Raw genomic sequence first — 22,276 nt, forward strand, 5'->3', positions numbered from 1 at the left:
ATAAACAAAAGTGTTGTATTACATCCTAACCACGGGCAAGTTATTGTTGAGTTTGTTGTTGGGTGAGTTGTTGTTGTTGAGCACATTAAGTATATAAAATCTCGTTAAGTTCAAATTTCATTGTACTTACTTAGCTGCTTTAATAAAATAATAATACCTCTCAAAAAAATAAATTTACATATTACATGGACGCTGTCCTTTAGGACGTATAACAATGCTTCATATAACCATATACCCTTTATGACATCCTTAAAACGAAGACTTTAGATTAAAATCGAATATTTCAGTAATCAAGCATAAAAAACTTGTCTAATAAAACATATAGACAGTTAATACTTACCAATAACAAAAGCAGTACTGTACGCGCCAGCCCCCAACGCAGCTTCAAGGAACTCGAAAGCCAACATCATCGGGTAGTTGACTGAGAAGGACCTGATCACACCGCACACGCCGTTCATGAGAGACGCAACTGACAGCGCTAGCTTCCGTCCATACTTGTCAGATATGATCCCAGTGAGAGGCAAGGAGATGAAAAGACCAGAGTTGTGGATAGCGCCAATCAATCGCGTCTTCCAATCCTGGCAGCCGAGGTTGAACTGGAACAAAATGTGGAGAGTTAACGAATGGTCAGGCCACTAGTGGCAACTGTTCTGTGTTTCCGAGAATTGTTAAATATAATAAGCAGTGATTGCCTAGTGGTTGAAACGCAGCCTATAACAAGTGGTCCGAGGTTTGAATCCTCGGCATACAAATTTTTCAAAGTGATATAAATTATTTATCAATTGCTAAATTGACCAACTCAAAATATCTTTAAAAAAAAAGGTCTACCAACGCATTTGACCAGTGGTGAACCATGGCCTGGTTCTTGTCATTCTGAAATCAGACCCGAGCTCGGCACTGGAACAGCAATACGTTGATGCTGACGATGATGGTATGTATGAGGTCATAATGAGGCTTAAATGTCTAAAAAAATTTAATTGAAAAAATGACAGCGTCAAACTTTTAGAATAACTACTTAGTTAATTGTTGAAGAAAGTTCCTTATTTACTAAGTTTAGGGTGTAGGTGTATTTATAATCCGTTCTCATCTTCGTAACGAACAAAATTTTCTGGATAAGTGTAATTACGTTGACTTATCAAATAACAATATTGTCACTAACAGATAAAGTGTCTACGTTTTACTATTAGTGATAAAGAACTTGTCGTACATCGCGCATTAAAGAACAAATAAAATATGAAGCAATAAAGAGAGAAAACATATTTTTCGGAACCCTATACGTACTTGCAGGGCAATCTAAATATATATAACTCAAAGGTGACTGACTGACACAGTGATCTATTAACGCACAGCCCAAACTACTGGACGGATCGGGCTGAAATTTGGCATGCAGGTAGATGTTATTACGTAGGCATCCGTTAAGAAAGAATTTTGATCAATTCTACCCCCAAGGGGAGAAAATAGGGGATGAAAGTTTTTGTAAATCTTCTTAGTTAATAATATTACTTCGTAACGCGAGAGAAGCCGCGGACAAAAACTCGTAAAATATAAACAAGCCTTTTTTAAACCTAAGAGTAAGAGACAAGCATGCAGTCCACTTGATAGAAAGTGGCTACTGTCGCCCATGGACATCTGTAATCAACCCGCGATAAGATTATCCTATCTAAGGTTAGCAACAGATTCGTTGCTACCCCTAAGGAATAAGTTGGATAGCCGGATAAGTATGTCCCTTACTACACCATTCAAAGCAGAATACAGCAGCGTTTAATAATGCTGTTATTTGGCAGGAATAGGTGTGGCGTTGGTGCCGCCGGAGTCGAACCACAGCGGTTTCTACTACCTTCAAACTTTTAGCCTATGTACCTATATATTGTTGGTTTTAAAAGAAATGTTGAAAGTTACAAACGCGCATCTACAAATTTCGATAAATTTCATAGTTTTCCGTTTTCTTGCTGTGATGAAACACCACCCTAAACATGTTTGAACTTTATCACATAAAGATAAAATATTTGCTTTCATACTTTTAACAACACAACGTTCGTATAAAGCCAAGTATTTGATAAATGAGAAAATATTATTTAAAATAGTATTTTAGTAAAATTTTTATCTTATATAAGCAAATGTATTGTCGTTTGTCATTAATTCCAAGAAATTGATCCTTTTAAGCGACACTATCTAATGGAATTACCGGCTAAGGAAACATATTTTTTTGTAATAGCGTTTTCGTATTTACGAAAGGAGTTATATATTTATATTTTTTCAAGATAAGCGTAAAATGCTAAAAAAAGGTATATATTTATATAACTCCTTTTAGCTATTTGCGATTATCTTTAAAGTTTTAGAAAATTCATCCTGTATACTTTAATAGAATTCGTAATTATAAAAAATAAAAAAAATACCGTGAAATTAAATTTCCACAAACCAAAAAATACAATTTTATATTTTGTATTTTTTAGTGATTAAAATGTTATAGTCATACTTTTTAATTGGAAGTCATGTAGTAGCAAAAATATAAGTATTATTTTGAAGAAAATATAATCTAATTTACTTAATATTTTGTACATGTTGTAGCGTTTTCATACATTTCAACTGGAATTAATGGAATGTAACCATATAGGTATAAGAATTATTTAAGAATTTCCCACGTGGAATAAATTATGGTTAAGGTCAAACATGCATAATTGTGTTAAGTCTAAAATTAAATGTTCTAATCAAATTTCGTCCAAGGCAATTCCTGTCTACTAGATATTGTCAAATTTTGATCCATTTAGATAAAAACTATTTATTAATAACTGGCATATGTGGGGCAAAGCAGTGGCATGGTGTGTACGGGCCAAAATAGGTCACCTAGTCTCAGAAACTCGTCGAAGAAAAAAAGAAGTTGAAATATTATTAATTGTGAAATTGTTGAAATATACTATTATTTGGATTTTTACACTCTATGGGGAATCTCAAGGGGAATACGGAACCCTTAACCCTCCCTCCGTTTTACACCCCTATGGTAGATACTCTTGTTTATTCCTGTCGTATTCCCCTTGTGCAAAATGACCCCAATCGAAAATTTACTTTATATTATAAACACACACTTAACTGTTTGTTTAACCCTAAACTATACGCGGGACCTAAACAAACCGAGACCGTGGAACTATTCGCCTGTTTCCTTGTTATTACAACACAACCCCTGATGATTGTTTATAGTAAAATTTTCATTTTCGCTTTGTACTAAAAATAGTACATTACAATACGAGGACGAAAATTTTTTTTCTGACAAGTGTGAGTTTGCAGGCCGAGCCGCAGGCGAGGACTGCAATCACACGAGTCAGAAAAACATTTTTCGTCCGCGTGTTGTATAAAATTTTATATTACGGGGTCGGAAATTGGGGTTTTGCGCACGCGAAGCGTGCGTAAAACGTCAATTTACGCACGCCGTGATATAAAATATATTTCTCTTTGGTTACCCTTGTAACGGAGCAGTCACGATACCGTCTGACACGTAGGTTTCGGGTTCGATCCCCCGGTTAGACAGACAAATAAATGATGAGGTTAGATTTATGTTCTGGTTTTGAGTATTTATGTGTTCGTCTATGTTTTTGTCTATGGTACCCACGACACAGAAAAAAAATCAATATTGGAAGCGTTATAAGGGTTAAACGTGATTATGGTAAAAGGCTATTAGATACGTAAATGTTTAAATTAAATGTATTATTCAGCGCCATCTATTATTTCAGTAAGATACAAAAGTGGAACTATAAACATTAATGGAAAGATAAAAAAATAAGTCTTTATAAAAGTACTTAATATAAATTTATTTTTTGAATACGTAAAGAATATATACAGTCGTTCAAATATAAAAATAAAAACTTAAAAAATGATTGACAGATTCTAGCAAGAGATTATAGTAAAATCTTTGTATGAAAAACGATTGCAAAATCTGCTAAAAACTTGAAATATCAAGTCAGTCAAAGATAAAAAAGATATAGATAAAACTAAACAACATCGTGAATGGTGAGTGCGTGGCAGATAGTGGTAGTGATCTAGTGATGCGTGTTGGAGGCGTGCCGATACCGTATCTACTTATCGTATAATATACGTATGCGGTACTTTGAGCCCCGGTATCCGTGAGCATAGTGATACCGTATCTGGGTCAACGACCTTGATTTTAATTATATCAGTTTAGTTATAAACGCTCTTCTTATGATTATCATGAAGAGGGCAGATGTCTAAAAATATACATTTTAATAAAACTTTATTATATATTTAAAACATGAAATTAAATACTAATTAAAATAAAAAAAAAAATCTTCAATTATAAATGATTATGAATTTGCGGCGCTTGCAACTGAGACGTTGGGTCCGTGGTCGGCTGATATGAAAAAAAATGTAAAAGATATGTCCCACAGACTTATCCTCGCATCGGGTGACCAGAGGGCTGGCAGCTATTTCGCACAAAAAATTAGTCTCGTTATACAGCGTTACCTCGCTGTATAACGCTGCCAGTGTTCTGGGCACTATGCCACAAGAAAGGGTTTTGGACGACGTTTTTATTTTATAAGTTTAATTTTGTTATTAATTATTTATATTTTAATTTAAAATTATAGGTTATGTTTAGGTAATTTAATTATTTGTATATAGTTTAATTAATTTTAATTAGTTTTGTTTTATTAATAAAATAATGTGAGTAATTCAGCGGTCTACCTGATGGTAAGTAATTACTGCCGCCTATGGCCATATGAAGTCAACCTGTGATAAGATTAAAGCCCCACATGCGGTCGCACACTGATATGTTGCTTCCTGAGGACTAAATTTGATCGCCTCGGAAAAAGTATGCCTCCCTTACACCCTTCAAGCCAGAACAGAGCAGCGTTTAAGACTGCGGTTATTAGACAGAAATCGGTATCCACTGAAGGCACCACCACCACACCTATTTCTGCCTTATAACAGCAGTGTAAACGCTGCTGTGTTTTGGTTTGAAGGGTGTAAGGGAGACATACTTTCCTGGGGCGTCCAGCTTAGTCCTCAGGGGTAGCGGCGCATCTGTGGCTGACCTCAGGTAGGAATATCTAATCTTATCTGGGGTTGTTTACAGATGTCCATGGGCGACAATAGCTACTTACCATCAGGTGGACTGCATGCTCGTCTGTTACTCCTATATTTATTATAAAAAGAGTGACCTAAACCCTTGTTATATTGAATCACAGAGATCAATACTTACATCTACCACAGCAGAATCTTCATCACTATACACCAGTTGATCGCAGGGCAGGATGGTGGATCTATCGAAGGCATCAAGGCTACATGCTTCACCACTGTAGTTCTTGGGCCCGTATCTCTTGCACTTCATCAGCTCATCGTTTTCTTTAGGGATCGCATTGTTCAGCCATGCGTTGTTGTCTAGATGCTCACATTCGGAGACGTTACATCTGTAACAAAGGGTAAACGTAATTTGCTTAATCTGTAAGTGCTGGAAGGTTGTAGGTATTGTAGCGAGTAATATATTTATGATATTCAAACAGGGATCCTTATTAGTTTGGATGTAGTTCTAGTCTAGTTCAGATTTAAAGGGAAGCTGTTTTGTTACTACAATTTCATAATAAGTTATCACAATCTGTCATATCCACATCAGTATTAGTTACAATTTTGACGACTCGCGTGTTACATTGGCGTGTAGTCCTAGATCAGATTCAACGATATCTTTAAAACCGAAACAGACATATAACGTTATCAAATCAAATATATTTTATTCAAAGTAGATCCTTTGCAGAATTCTTTTTAACGTCGAAAGCAAAACAACAAAAATTGGCGAAAGAAACTCTATAACACACATCTTTGTAAAAAAAGTGTTATCTACACTACAATGTGAAACCTACACTAATAGAACATCCATCTCGGATCTACATCAGACCTCACAGAAGCTGTACCCGTCAAATCCGTTTTATCTTCCGATAATACGGACATGAACCATAAACACATTCGCATAGTTACCCGTTATTGCCCGTCAGGGACGCAACTTAATCGCAAATGACAAACTGCAGGAATCCTGCGCTCGTAAATCTCCCTGTTGACTGCAATCACATCACCGTTACACCGATAAATCGTGATAGCCCTGAGTGGAGTGCGACAGGGTCGAACGGTTTGCCCCATTTCCGTCAACTACTGCCGTATTGAGTGTCTTGCGGTGGGTATGGGATTTGACTTAGAGAATTTTGGCTCTCATCTTAAATAATGTTTTCTTTAATCAAAGGTATTACACTAAATGCCCTCTATTATAAGTATCTACTATGAACATACAATGCAATCCAGCTTAGTCAAGAAGCCTTATTATTCTTTTAATGCTTTAATCCTTAAATTTCGAAGTGCATTGTTTGAAGACATAAAAAGTGATGTCAAATACTGATTCCTAAAACTGAAGAAAAGTTCCTAAAACTAAATTAAATAATGCCATATGATTAAAGCAACGAGGTAAATGTTAGCCCTACAAAAAAGATTTATGCATAATCGATTAAGTAATACTCTTGGCAACTTGCGAATCAATTATTGCTTGACAACTTCTAATATTTCAAGAGATTATTATATTATGCAATTTCTGACTATGTGTATGCGATGGCAGAATTTATAACATATAACCAAGACGTAACAATAGTGTCTCTTGACAATTTCCTCATGCTTCCGTAACACATAAATACTCGTATATCGTAAGTTAATCGTGAATGATGGATGCCGACAATCGGAACGCATTGGTCGCACTGCAGCCGTAAATCTCACTGTCGCTTGCTATCGACTGCTGTTCCGGGCGATAGCGTCAGGCTCGTCCTTGACATATAAACTTTTTTGAAGTCATCTTTTGGAAAAGATGATTTTGCTGTAGTCACCGGGATTGGTTTTACATGTTGGTCACCGCAGTAGATGAAGTACTTCGCAAGTGTAGACTTTATGCCTGTATTCTGGATAATTAATAAACTCTTACACCATTAACAGAAAGCATAGAAGAGGTCATATACTAGACAGAAACAACGCAGTTAATTTGACGCTATCAATGTCTTCGAACCGGAAAATGTGGCAATACAATGTTAGCACAATTCAGTACCATAGAGTCATATATCGTAAGTTAATCGTGAATGATGGATGCCGACAATCGGAACGCATTGGTCGCACTGCAGCCGTAAATCTCACTGTCGCTTGCTATCGACTGCTGTTCCGGGCGATAGCGTCAGGCACGTCAATCCTTGACTTGCGTCAATTCAAACTTCAATGCATTTCTGATATTTGACGCTCAATACCAACGTTTTAGCTATTGGTTGTTCCGTCTTGATTTCTTTTAATATTTGAAACATTATGATTGGCATATCCAGTTCCCTAGCTTATTATAATAAACGCGTACGTTATAAAAGTGAAATCATCTTTTTTGGGGCGCTAAAGATAAGTAGTCTTTATATTAGAAAAATATTATAAAAACAAAAACCCGAATGCTTCAAAATATAGCAAAACTTAGATCAATCTAACAACGCCTTATATATTATAATTTTTATTCGTGAAGTTGTTTGAGTCGCAGGGCGTGCCAGAGACTGGTACACACGGCTCGAAAAACATTACCCTCCGCTGTTAGGCAAAGAACGCTAACCAACATTACATTTTATATTATAGGTATTTTTCGGAAAAGTTTTGTACCTACATACTATGGAAAATATTGAATAGAAATCTTCGACCTGTCGCCGGGGTCTCCGTCATGGCTGCGTAAATCAGTGAGGCCATAAATCTGAATCCAATCCGCTACACATTCTGTATAATAGATGTATACAACGTGCGTATTCAAATCGACTCAAACTAGCCAAGGTTGCCACATGCGTGGATAATTTATTTCATCTTTTTACACTGAAATGAGATTATTTATTACCTACTCAATAGATTAGTTCCTCCTAATATTTATTAATAAGCCGTAAATGGCGACCTGCGTGGCCAGGCGGTCACCGTACCGGTGTGACGCGCAAAGTATTCCGGGTTCGATCGCCGGCCGGTTAATATATCTGAATGATGAATTTGAATATCTGTTCGGGGTCTGGGTGTTTGTGTATTCGTCTTTGTTTATGTCCATGGCACCCATGACACAGGGAATTTTATTGTGGGGCTGTGAGTGTAGAAGGCGTAATAAAATAAATAAATATACATTTCACGATAGTATAATTATATTTGAAAATTTCGAAAATTACCTAGAAATATTTTGATAATAGTACAATTTTCTCGATATACAGAAGATGACCGAAGGGGTGGTAGGATAAATCAAAACGTACTTACCGTATATGAATATGGTTTTTATTATAATGCTGTATTATCTATCATTACTTCTGTAACAGACCTAGAGGTATTTATTTCCGAAGTAGCAAAAACAAAGTGTAATAATAGTTGTATTATGAAATATGATCTATTTAGTGGTTAACTGAAGATTAAAAGGTTAGAGCTAGATAATTAATATGTCGTTTCGTAATGCTGCAGTGTGACTATAGTGAATATAGAGAAAGCTACTGTTCATACGTTGGCAATAATTTCAGATATTTCCCCTATGTCATCCGCAGGATGGTGGGAAGTAAGAATCTGTTTAATAAGCTTTTCACCATACACACCTAACTAATCTTGAAAGTTATTGGATACATAGCGACAAAATCTCCTTACTCCATACAGAAGATTATAATAACTGACTAAGTTGACAAGAGATCCAGGGCGAAGCTGTAAATGATGGTCGGATCAGGTAACTTATCAGGTAACTGAATTCTACCCAAAGTTCAAGTAAGAGTCAAGTTATACTTGTAACACTCTACAAACGAGATAAAAGCGTAAACTTCTAACAGTAAACTAATTTGGTAGTTTCTCAACCTAACCCTGACACTAAAAGGTTAGTTTCTTAATCCAGAAAAATACGAACCTGCCAACCCTGTCAGTAAAGCACCTATCGGACTACCCGATCGTAATTCGATGCACGATTCGGACAAAGCCCGCAAGGATTACCGCGGTGGATGAAATTTTGAACCGAGTAATATTTTTCCATATTCCAATCGGGATACCAATACGTATCCCATTTTTACTTACGTTATTGCGAATGCCATCGATGGTTACATTTCCGATGAGCCGATTATGTTTGTGGTTGGCTTCGCAATTAATTTGAGGAGGAATTGTGGCGAGGATGCACGGGAAAACATGTGTGTATTTTTTGGTAGTAAATAGTTGTTCAAATAGTTTAATATAAAAGGAATGTACCCATAAAAATAAATAATATAGTTTTACATCAGATTTTTTTTACACAATTAAATTTCGGGTGTATTTGAAAAGCAAAATTGTAAAGAAACTTTGATTCTCTTAGTTAAGATTAAATGCACATTACGCATGAAACCAACGCACAAGATGCATATAACAACAGACATAAAATACGCATTACACTCTAAAATCAAAATATATGCAATGTGCAGCGGGTTAAATGAAAAAAACAAAAATATTGGGGATGATGTAGAAAGGATGCGGGGGAAAACAATAGAAAAAAATTTGCCACTATATCTAATTCTGCCTTATATCACATATACATCAGTCAGCTCAGATACGTTGATATCTCTAATGGTAGCTGAGATGCTATCACTACCATCTGTTCCAGACGTCTTCGAGATCAAACGCTCAATCAATCAAGCTGAAGCCATTAGAGATTAATTATTGTAAAATATTGATATGATCTGTATACACGCATCGGTTTAATTATTGTGCGTTGCTATCTTATCTTACTGTGGAGAGATTCTTGATTAGATATGCCTTGATTATATCAGAGGTCGGACACAGACGCGCCACTATCCTTGAGGACTAAGCTAACGCCTCGGAAAAGTATGTCTCCCTTACACACCCTTCAAACCAGAACAAAGCAGCTAAGCGCTGCTTTGTTCTGGCGCTGCTGTTATGAGGCAGAAATAGGTGTGGCGGTGGTGCCAAATCACAAAGGGTTTAACCGCCTTCAAAATTTTGGAACAAGTGAAACCGTCATACCCACCTAGTTTTAGCAGTCGTAATAGACAATATCTTTGTAGATCAATATGTTTGTAGGAATGTTATTACCCGACTTTAGAGGGCAATTTTTAATAGGTAGTAACTATAACGTCAAGAACCTCCCTATTTCGACAGAATTGGATAATCTTCAGATAGTAATAGCTTCGTTTGAAAACAAGACAATATTAGATAAGTGCATCTTACGTATGAGTAGAACTCGGTCTGAGAATAGCATGTAGATTATACGGGAAACGTCCGCTGGGAAGCGTTTCTAGACCTTGAATCATAAGGAATGTTACGAGTGGAAGACCATATCAAATATATCTTGTTTTGTGTATTATTAATCTTTCTTAATGTTCCACAAACGAAAAATCTTTTCAAGAGAGCAAAGTAGGAAATTTGCTTAACAATGGTCACTCCTGGTAAAAACGGTCTTCTAGAGGAGCGAAAAACAGGCGGTGAAGAAAATTTGTTCTTCGTCACTGTATTGTCCCACTGCTGGGCACGGGTCTCCTTACAGAAGTGTTTAGGCTATACTCCACTACGAACTGGCGGCGAATTGGCCAAACGCCAATTGGTAGACTTTGAAACACACATCTTTGAAAACATTTTTTTCATAAATCTCAGGCATGTAGGTTCCCTAAGCACTTTTTCCTTCACTTTGGCAGCAAGGATAACTAATCTGTAATACTTTGGAGCAAGATTCATACAAAAAAACCACATGGGCAGGGAAAATTGCAAAGTGGATCACGAAATACAGTGTCAGTTTTAATAATTTCTCCTCATCAATGATAATTTCAATGAATACTATTCCGTTTCATACTTTGATCAGTATGATTAATCAGTTGAGTGGAACTGGAGAATTAGTATGACCTCGGCTTACGCTACACCATAATAGGGTACGAAGGTCAATTAAAACCGATCTTTTGTTTCAAACGCTTTCAACACCGTCCCCCTAAATTAGGTCACCCTTTGTCGTACGTGTCATCGATACACAAAGACGAGGAAAGAAGAATGAGGAACCCTTTTTGGGGAAGTGGTCGAATCCTTTGAAGGTGCTGGGTTTCGGTTTGAAGGGTGTAAGGGAGACACAGTTATCTGAGGGGTTCCAACGTAAACCTCTAGGATAGCAATGTATTTGTAGTTTAGCTCACGCAGGAATCTGATCTTATCTTGATAACAGATGTCCATAGGGGTAGTAGTGATTTCCTATCAAGTAGACTGCATGCTCGTTTGCTACTTCTATATTATAAAAAAGAAACATTAATACAACAGACATACAGACAACCGAAATCCAAATTTGTTTTAGAATTTAGCCCATACGGAGGAACAAAAACTAGTGTTGTATAAACCATAAGCTATTGTTATGAAATAGCTGTGTCATCCGCTTTAGTAATTTGTGGTGAACCCTTCATAGTCCGCTAACAATGCATTTCTAACCAATATTATATTATACTGGCTCCCGCTGTGACTTCGTTAATGTGGATTTTTGGGTCACCAGTTAAGTGGTAATTTGGCTGGTAGTGTGGTAACGGGCCCGTTATGACATGAAGCATTTCAACATACGCTGCTTAATAGCAATAAATCTTAACAATTTCGTGTCTAAGTGTGAAATCTTACTTTTCTTGGCAGTAGTTGACGAAGTCGGAACATTACTACGCAAGAAAAAAATTATTACTACGGGTTAGTTTTCAGGAGGAGTAACGGATCTGGTCAACCTTAAATAAGACTTTAATCCTATCTGGGATTTTATTTTTATGTTTATAACCGGCAACTTATAATATCTCCAATGTTTGTTATTTCCATGATATAATATAAAAAGTTTATTGCGTAAAAAATCCATGAAAAATTCTTAGATGCCAAATTTCATGGTAATCGGACAAACGATATTGGTTTAAGCAAAATGTGATTAATTTCTTAATACTTATCTTTGGGAAGTCTGACTTTTTAAGTCAGGTGAGTGGGATTTGAACCTCGAAGAACCTCGAACCCTCCGATCGAGCGGCCGAGTTAACCACTTAGCCTTAGTGCCGTTTACATAAAGTTGTATACTAATAACGTAATATCAACGATGTAGTAGCAATAATTCGTATCTCAATTTTTTACCAAAAAGAGATTTTTGCATCATCCTACGTATCACAGGTCATCCTTAAGACACCCGGTCCTTAGGTTCAAAATTGAGCAAAATATTAAAGTGTGGCAATACGTTCTGTCTTTTTAAAGTAGCGTTTCTTCTTATGTAAAGTAGCGTTTATTGAGTTACGAGTTATTGCCAATTCGTCGTCGATATGTAGCCTGTATAATTTTTATCACGTGTATAGATCTGCCTTTAACCGCATGTGATACCTATGGCTATGACACGTGCCTATACGTGCACGTAGGCAATTATGGTATTACTAATTATGATAATTGATTACTGTGACATTTGTAATCAACAAATAAAACTACTTAGCATTAAGTCCGCCTATTGTACCACTTGTTTTTATTGGTCAATAAAGTGTAATAAAAAAAATAAAAAAAAAGACGGCTAATACTAAGCGTATACTGTTGCTATGCCTAACTAATAGTGTTTCTGCCTATAAAGTGTTTAGTAGTTTTTAGTTTGAGGAGTGATAGATTTTTTAAGCTTGGTTACGTCTGCCCATGAACATCTGTAACCAATTTCATGTGGAACGGGGGTTCTACCTGAAGCTGCTTACCTCATACCATACCAAGATGTTTGCCTTATATATAAGTCAGCCCTACACGATATACAGTTATCCTAGGCGTTCCTACCCAGTCTTTAGTGGTATACCTAACATTATGGTGATCGCCCTCAGGGAGGACTCCCATCTCATTAATACGGCAGGTTTTATTTTTACTTCGTTATTATAAAATATCTATTCAGTTTCAAATCAAAATATCGTCATAGTCGTAGAACAAAGTCGGATTTAACAAATACCAAACTTTACAGGGCAACCATTTCAAGTTATTCACAAATGTCATTTTACTATGAGCGCATTTCAAATCCGTAGTTATACCGACTGATTAATTTGAAATCTAAAATACATATTTTTTTTCTGCCGTGCAGTAATAATATTTAGACAATATGTTATCCAATATGATAAAAACTGAATTTCGCATTTTTGTCAAATCCGTATATGCACGATATGCACGAAACTTTTACAACCCCGAAATTAATCCCTTCTTTGATTTCATATTTTCCAAATTTGATATTTTTAGGCAATATTGTCAAACCTCGAATTTTGGTGGGCGAAAATTGGTTAACATTTATTATTACTAAAGGGCCTAGGTCCAATCTATAGTGACAGGAGACGAATCGAGATTGCCACGTCAAGCGGATAAGTAATTTGTTAGGTTTGCCACAAATCAAGCGTTAATCTAGGTATGTCACGGTCACGTGCGAGACATGTTAGTACAAACGTTGTTGAGATGTAGTTGTATGCAAATACATGCAAATAGTTGCAATGGGTGTCGGGAGCCACTTGTGTCTAGTGGGATTACTAGAGTGGTTTTGATCATTCGTTTTATTTTATAGATCTTGGATCAATAGGAAATTTTTCATTCTACTGAATTAATTTTTAATATACGATTTGAATAAATAAATAAACGCTTCGTACAATCACTGTCCCCACACTAGGATTCCCTGTGTCATTCGTGCCATGGACACACACACACAAAAAGACAAATACAAAAACACCCAGACATAGAAAAGATATCTTAATTCATCATCCAGATATCTGTCTGGACGGGGATCGAACCTGGAACCCTTTGCACGACAGACCGGTATGGTAACATAAACCGGATAATTTGTTAGGTTTGCCACAAATCAAGCATTAATCTAGGTACGTCACGGTCACGTGCGAGACATGTTAGTACAAACGTTGTTGAGATGTACTTGTATGCAAATACATGCAAATAGCTGCTACGAGTGTCTGGAGGCACTTGTGTGCAGAGTTTTGATCATTTGTTTTGTTGTGGACACTCTCTAGAGCACTCACCCTAGATCGAAACATACTCTAACTCTAGTCTTTTAGATCTTGGATCATTCGTACACTTTTGCATTCTACCGCATTAACGACTAATCTATGATTTTTGTCTACCAGATATATAATAACCGCCTAGGATATTATCTTGCTTCTTATAAAGTGAAAAGTGTTATGACAGTGTCTTCAGCCAAGAGCTATAACGCCTTAATAAATTAATTCCCTCTTACAGTTTTTAATTCTTCTAAGTCCAATTTATATTGACAGAAGACCAATTGCGATTGCTACATTAACCGGGTAATTTGTTGGGTTTTCCACAAATCAAGCGTTAATCTAGGTATGTCACGGTCACGTACGAGACATGTTAGAACAAACGTTGTTGAGATGTAGTTGTATGCAAATACATGCAAATAGCTGCAACGGGTGCCTGGAGGCACTTGTGTGCTGCGGGTACAGGATTCCTCGAGTGGTTTTGATCATTTGTTCAGTTCAGTACATGATACTGCGGTGAACGGGTGTCGACACTCCCTAGAGCGCTCTACCGCTCTTTAGATCAACACATTCTTTCGTCTAGTCTCTAGTAGATAGATCTGTATTGTAAGGTCGAATATTTTTTTTATGACGTAAATTATACTGCATATGAAATAATGACTTCAATTTGTAGAGCACTCTACCACACTTTAGTTTGACACTGTGTCTAGTCTAATATGGATCATTAATGTAGTTTTGATTATTTATTTTTGTAGGTTACACAAAAAAAAAATCTACATTTTGTATTCTTCCGTTCACTAGAGCGACACATGTTCTAGTCCAGCAGGTGTAATGTATTTATTAATACAATTCTGTATAAACAATATGTCTATGTTTATATATATGAAACAATGTTAGTTCTTGTTTATAACGTTGTGATGTTGTCGTTGAGATATGTAGTTGTATGCAAATACATGCAAATGTCGAGTGGAGGAAGTGACACGTGGTCTTTAGTGTTCGAACATTTATTAATAAACATTTGAAATTACTTTGCAGTTTTATTTAGGTAAGATTAAAGAAATACTCGTTAAGTAAGGGAATAGATAGGGTTTGGTAAGTCTTATAAAGGCAGTAGAACTTCGGATTTGAGATCTTCCGGATTTGACATCGCTGCAATATTTATTTATTCCTAATAACAGCAGTGTTAAGCGCTGCTTAATTCATATTTGACGGGTATGGTAGGCAAATACTACATAGGGGCACATAATAATCGAAGGTGTTCTTACTTAGTCCTCAGTCGCTACTTTTTTTTATTTACAATGGGGAAACCTTCAAAAGGTACCAGGTGCCGTGGGAGCGACGCAGGGTTATGTGGGATTCTTACCGCACTAAAACCCCCCCGGTGGCCGTCCTCGGCACTGCGTTGAGGGCTCCGGGTTCTCCAAAGAAACGCAACCGGAGTCCTCTTAGCGCGTTGCCCCGTCGGGCTCCGCCCAGGTGAGCTTGGCGCTCGCCACTCCGTCTGGCGCGTACGACGGTATGCCACCACACATACCGTTTCAGTAGCTACTTAACTTCAGATTAACTGCATACTTGTTTGTTTATTCTTTATTAATCAGAGGTGAGATAAAAGTGGTAGTGGTAGATCAAAGTGGCCTATTTTAATTTAGAAAATTGCAGTTACCATTTTACTTATATACTACCAGGAAATATCTCATCAGGAGTCTAATTGGTTTCTTCGTGCACGAATGTAGTTGTATGCAAATGCATGCAAATCATTGCATCGTTTGTTTTCCAAATCGTGATGATCTGCATGCGGATTGCGCTAAATGACCATGCGTCTATGATTAATTAAGAGGTGTTTCTAAAGGTGGTGCAAGTCCGACGTTTGTTTGTACCAGGACTACTTAAACTTTGAAGGTGGTAGAACCCTTTGCGGTTCGACTCCGGCGGCACCACCGCCACACCTATTTCTGCCTAATAACAGCAGTGTTAGGCGCTGATGTGTTCCGTTTTGAAGGGTGTGGTAAGGGAGATACTTTTCAGAGGCGTTCTAGCTTAGTCCTCAGGGGCAGGGACTGTAGCCGACCTCAGGTAGGAATATCTAATCCTATCTGGGATTTATTACAGGTGTCCATGGGCGGCAGTAGTCACTGCATGGACTGCTCATCTGCTACTCTAATATTATGTATTTTAAAGACCAACAATAAGTCTTTTTCTGAAATAATAATGTTTATAATAACTAATATTTTATGTATTTGTTGAATTAGCGTGTAGTCCCGGAAAATTTTGTACGGTAAATAAGGAAAAATGGGACAAATTTGGTAGTAAGGTATGTTACTAACAGGAAATCGAAATAGCTTGTCGTTGGTGTTCAGTAAATATCCTTTATATTGAGAATAATATTGTTATGTGAACGTAAATTTACCTATTATATTCAGAGTTATATAAGATATGATATTTATGATATATGCTGATATAAGTATTTATGGAAACGAGATAGAACATAATAATGATAAGTGGCTACTGCCCCCCATGGATATCTTTACATATAAATAAATTTGGAGTGTCTGCTTTTAATATTGAAGTAACCTTTTAACACATGCATATGAATAAGAATATACATATGGTACATACACCAAAATAACATTTTTTACAATTTTTGTCTGTCTGCCTGTCTGTTTGTTCTGGCTAATCTCTGAAATGGCTGAACCGATTTTGACGGGACTTTTATTGACAGGTAGCTGATGTAATAAGGTGTAACTTCGGCTACTTTTATTATAGAACTGGTTGTGCCCCGTGGTTTCACCCGCGTTATTTATTTTTAACGTGGGTGAAACCGCGGGTATAATAAGATTACAGTCCTGTCATTGCGTGCGATACTACCCCTGAGGACTAAGTTGGAACGCCTCGGAGAAGTATGTCTTCTTTACCACACCTTTCAAACCAGAACACAACAGCGCTTAACACTGTTGTTATTAGGCAGAAAAGGAGTGCCGGTGGTGCGGTTTGGAATTTTGCGGCATTTAAATATCTGACCAAGCATCGAACCACGAACTGTCCGCATGTGTAATGTCTGTATGAAGACCGTTACACCGACTGTCATCAGATTTATTTAGTTGTTCATTGATAAATCAAGATTGCTATAAATACCATTTATTGTGTAGCACTTACCTATTTGAGTACCTTCATAATATTATTAGTAAATATACTATCTAAAACAGTTACAACATAATATTTACACAACATGTTTCTACACATGTTATGTGTATTCTTCCTGTTGTCTTATCACGACATAGTCAATATCTGTAAGATTGATAAGGACAGTAGATGATAATTACATAGTTGTTAAACCATACAAATAGTTGTACAGAGTTGACTAGCCGATAAATAACTTTAATTAAATTATGATAACTACATTATTTTTTATATAAACAAAAACCCGACTGCTTAAAAATTTGCATGTCACTCTTGCAATTTAGACGACTCTACAACGCCTAAAAATCCCGGTAAAAATCCCACATAACCTGGTGTTTCTTAACGGCACAGCACCTTTTGAAGGTGTCCCTTGTAAGTATATAATGGCGAGCGGTACTTGCGAATATTACAATCTTGCTCCATAAACTACTGAACAGTTCCTTCTGAAAGAGCTCTCCTTCAAAGCCGGCGGTGAATTGGCGACTCCTCTGGTGTTGCAAGTTCATAGGCGACGTTGACTACTTTCCATCAGGTAGCACGTCCGCTTTATCGTTAGGCTCAAATATATAAAAAAAAACTGAACAGTTACTCAATTCGCTGCCGTTCGGGCGTTTTATGTTTTTGAGCGTCTTACGAGTAATAGGTTAGAAGATGATTATTTTAAGGTGTTATTCGAAAAATCTATTAACAGTCTACTCGTCTTTATAACGGTCAATGGTCAAAGGTTACTTGGCAATGAACAGTTAAATTTCATTGTCCAGTCAACCTTCTGAATATTAATTAGTTTTGATGATGTCATAATAAAATAGTAGAATAGTTTCTCTATCCCTTTACACCCGAAGATTTTTTTTCGCAATTTACGATTCAAAACGTTTATTACGGCTTTTTATATCGCTTAAGGGATCCACAAAAAATATGAAAAAAAATCCAGAGTTTATACGTAATCCAGAAATCGACCCGCACGATCGTGAGTCTCCGGTGGGAACTGTCACACTCACGATCGTGAAAATTGCAAAAAAATGTAGGTTTTTATCAAAAAATATTAGAAAATTAATACAATTTGGAGATATTTAACATCACTGTCTTTATTTTCATTAGTCTTTATAAAAAATCTGTCTTGGCAATGAAACCTAAACTACGTAATTCTATGAAAATCAACATTCTTCTTTCTTCCGCTATTGCCTCCGTCTTAAATCCAGGTCTCCAAGGCGTAGGTATTCTTGGTTAGGGAATACATCCAATGATAATGCAGATGGAGAAAATTTTAGCTATATCTATTGCAATTAAATTAAGTTTTCGACCGGTTCTTCTTAGATAATATAAATTTGTGCATCTGGTTACATATCAAGAGCCTCATAATTAAAATATTAAAAAAAATATTTCTTTGGAAACTTTACTGGAGATGTTGGTAGGGATGTGTAGACCTTTTCAAGACAGAAAACGTATTCTTTTCCAAGCTATTTTTCGATGTGTTGAACGTGAAGATGCTCGGCGGCGAGAAATTTCTAGGGATGATTTTAAAGTAGATGGTTGAGGTTCAGGCTCAAGTTCCAGATCCAATTCTAGGTTAGTTTCTATTTGAGGGTCTGCATGTGCTTCTGGATCTGTTTCAGGGCACAATTCTTCAAATTGAAACTCTTCTAATCTGTTTGGTTGAGACTCTTCACTTTCATGAAGATCTTCAATGTCCGATACATTTCTCCTCACCCCGCACTGGCAAAATCTGATCGTCATTTAAATGTACCCCTAAAATTGAAACAAACAAAATTGATATTGACGAAACTTATACATAACTGGTAATAGCAATAAAAGCATTTTCATCAAACGTTATTCTGCACCAACAACCGTAGGCACACGATCGTAACAGTTGAAATTTGCAACCTAATTGTATCTAAATTGCAAGTTAATCGAATAAACTACTAAATTCCACGTATTTAGTGTTCTTTTAGCTTTCAAATTAGCTATAATTAATAATAGATACTAAACATTTAATACCAAAAATAATTATATACCTGTGACAGTGCGCGGGTCGAAAAAATCTGCCATCTTTGGACGAGTCCCTAGCACAACTGACCGCCTGCACCCCGCTCACTTAGCCGGTAGCACGTGCGATACTCTCCTCACGATCGATCGGCATCGGTTTCGTTTCGAAAAATAAGAAGCTATCACGTGGGAATTTTTTTAAAGTGAAACTCACGCTCATATCATCTCGGGTGTAAAGGGCTATAGTAGTAGACAAGTGCCGTCTGCAGCGGCCTCATCGTCACATCATACTCCTGCCTCATAGGAACAGTGACTTCATTCCAGTTTCAAAAAGATGTTTTGTGGTCTACCAGTACATAGCCAGCGCAGTGGATTACGGCCTAATCCTAAGTCTAAGAAGAAACTCGTGTAGTGTTGGGACAATAATGGGTTGACAACGATGACTGTAACGTTCAATTACACATTTCCATGGGCGGCAGGGATACTTATCACGGACGGTAAGTAGTCACTGCCGCCCTGCGCCTGCATACCTATCGCTTAATTAAGAATTCGAACATATAGGTATTTTTTTATAATACTAAGCTGGAACGCCTCGGAAAAGTATGTCTCCCTTACCACACTCTTCAAACCAGAAAACAGCAGAGCTTACCACTGCCGTTATAAGATAGAAAAAGGTGTGGCGGTGGTCCACCGGAGTCGAACCACAAAGAGTTCTATTTGAGGATAGTATAGTTTCTTTAGCCGTCCTCGCATCTCTAAGATTTCACGAAATTTCGAATATTCTTCGCCCAAATTTTATAAAATATTATTTCAGACGGTATGTCAATATAAATAATATGACACGTGCGTTTGCGCAATATAAAAATTCATTTAATTTGGAGATATTTGCGAATTCGAGTTTATGTAAGTATTGCGCAGTCAATGGATTAATTATATGTAGATACAGGTGTTCTGATATTTGCAAACACTAAAATTTGCAAACACATTACAAATGTATCTTATTTGATAACGGATTAAATAAACGCTATTACTATGCAAAAATTTTAACATAACGTGCCTATTCACATATACTACAAAGATAACTCCGTGGGCGGGGCAAAGTAAGAAATACATAGTTTTATTGTAACCATTATTGGTACAGGTGAATAGGATTTTTTTTCCGGGAATAGGACTCCGGGATCTCCAAAGGCACGCAACCGGAGTCCTCTTAGCGCGTTGCCCCATCGGGCTCCGTCCAGGTGAGCTTGACGCTCGCCACACCGTATGGTGGGACGACGGTATGAGACCACACATACCGCCGTTCTTCCCGAGGCCACTAGCCGGGCGGTTCGAGCTCCCACTCTTGCCGCCTGCAAGCCCCTTTTAGTCGCTTCTAACGACAGGCAGGGGATACCGTATCCCTATTCTATTCCCGGGACTACAGGGACAAGATGAATAGGACCTAAGGCCTTTTTTTAAATTGAATGTTCAAACTAATTATGGTCTTATATCAATGCTAATTAATATAGATACAATTTATTTTTTTTATAATTTATTTATTTAATTAATGGCCCATTAACATAACAGGTCAGCGACACTAAGTTTTTTGTTGGAGCAAATAAGCATGCAAAATGTATGTATGTAGATAAAATTCCTACCCGAGGTCGACCACAGATGCCATGCTATCCCTGAGGACTAACCTGGCATGCCTCAAAAAACTGCGTCTCCCGTACCACACCTATCAAACCACAACACGTTTTTCCAGGGCCAGATTTAAGGCAGGGCAACCGGGGCGGCAGCCCCGGGGCCTCCACAATAGAGACGACGGATTTTTTTATTAAATTCCGACTAGTAAACACTAGTAAAAAAAAATATCTTTTCCTTTGATATTTTTTTTTGCTGTTTTACCTTTATCTAACAGTACTTTGTACAAAAATGAATACTAGAAGAATCTACCTGCGTTTCACAATAAAATATTTATTGAAAAACTCAACTGAAAAAACTGTTCATTTTATTCGGAAAATAATTTGGGGCCAGGGGGCCTTCACTCCTTTGTTGCCTCAAGGCCTCTAGACCTCTAAATCCGGCCCTGCGTTTGTCACTGCTGTTATAAGGCAGAAATAGGTGCCGCAGTCGAACCACTGAGAGTTCTACCACCTTTAATACGTGAATTAACTAATCGATGTATCGGGAGCCGCATGCGTGTAGCACGCGTAACAAGAAAAGTATATAACCATGGGATGCAAGCAGTAGGGATGCGGGTGGGACATGCGTGAGAGCGGAAAGACGCGTGACAGAAAAAACCCTGAATAGTTCCAGTCGCATTTAGACTTCTGTAATTACAAAGAGTATTGTAGTACCTGATGGCAAGTGTGTCTACAGTCCATCGGCAACCAACTCTATATAGGGCAGATTCTATTTGAAGCCAATGACAGATGTATTGCTACTCCTGGTAACTTAGTATGAGTTTTTACGTTTTTACAAAAATGACTGTTTTTGTATTTGTTTACGTATTTGCCCATACATTTTCAATCAGCGCCTCTAGCGGACTGTATCATAACTTAAAATGTATGGAAAATACTTAAACAAATACAAAAACAGTCATTTTTGTAAAAACGTAAAAACTCATACTAAGTGTACTGAGGACTAGAATACCATAAGTCAACCGGCATCCACAGTCCACACCCTCTCTTCCTAACCTATGTTCGAAACGCAAAATCTACTTCACGCGATTTAAGACTACATGAGTGCCAAGTGAGCTATATTTTACTACATTTGTATCGATAACAGATAATATATCAACACGTTGCATAATAACATTGCGTAAAATATATATCGCATGATAAGCCATATACATATAATTACAGTAAACAAGCCAGATATGTCGATCAAAGGTACCTTTAAGTAACCTTTTACATAATAAATATTTTAGATAATACCTATATAGTTGTCATAATATATTTACTAAAGAAATTAAAGACTACAGTCGTCACGATCGACAAGTGGAACGCGTGAAGCTTAAAAGTTCACGCATGCGCACATTGTATTATTATAAAGCATGTCTTATTATGACATTGAAAATAACCTCAAATTTGCACATTGCAATAAAAAATAAACTATTATTTTTAAAACATAATAGCCTTGTAAAT

At 36.9% G+C, this 22,276-nt stretch overlaps 1 protein-coding gene across 1 annotated transcript in view; it reads right to left on the reverse strand.

The window, feature by feature from the left end:
- LOC140748989 (organic cation transporter protein) overlaps positions 1-22,276 on the reverse strand; it is a 30,511-nt gene that overhangs the window by 7,700 nt on the left and 535 nt on the right. The window contains exons 2-3 of the mRNA XM_073081987.1: positions 5,210-5,417; positions 341-596 (exon numbers count right to left, since the gene is read on the reverse strand). Of these exons, the coding sequence (XP_072938088.1) occupies positions 341-596; positions 5,210-5,417 (464 nt within the window). The remainder of the gene's footprint in view (positions 1-340; positions 597-5,209; positions 5,418-22,276) is intronic.

The sequence above is a fragment of the Epargyreus clarus genome, unplaced genomic scaffold (assembly GCF_041222505.1).
Source record: "Epargyreus clarus isolate Ecla_fem2 unplaced genomic scaffold, WU_Ecla_fem_2.2 ptg000017l, whole genome shotgun sequence".
Lineage (NCBI taxonomy): Eukaryota > Metazoa > Arthropoda > Insecta > Lepidoptera > Hesperiidae > Epargyreus > Epargyreus clarus.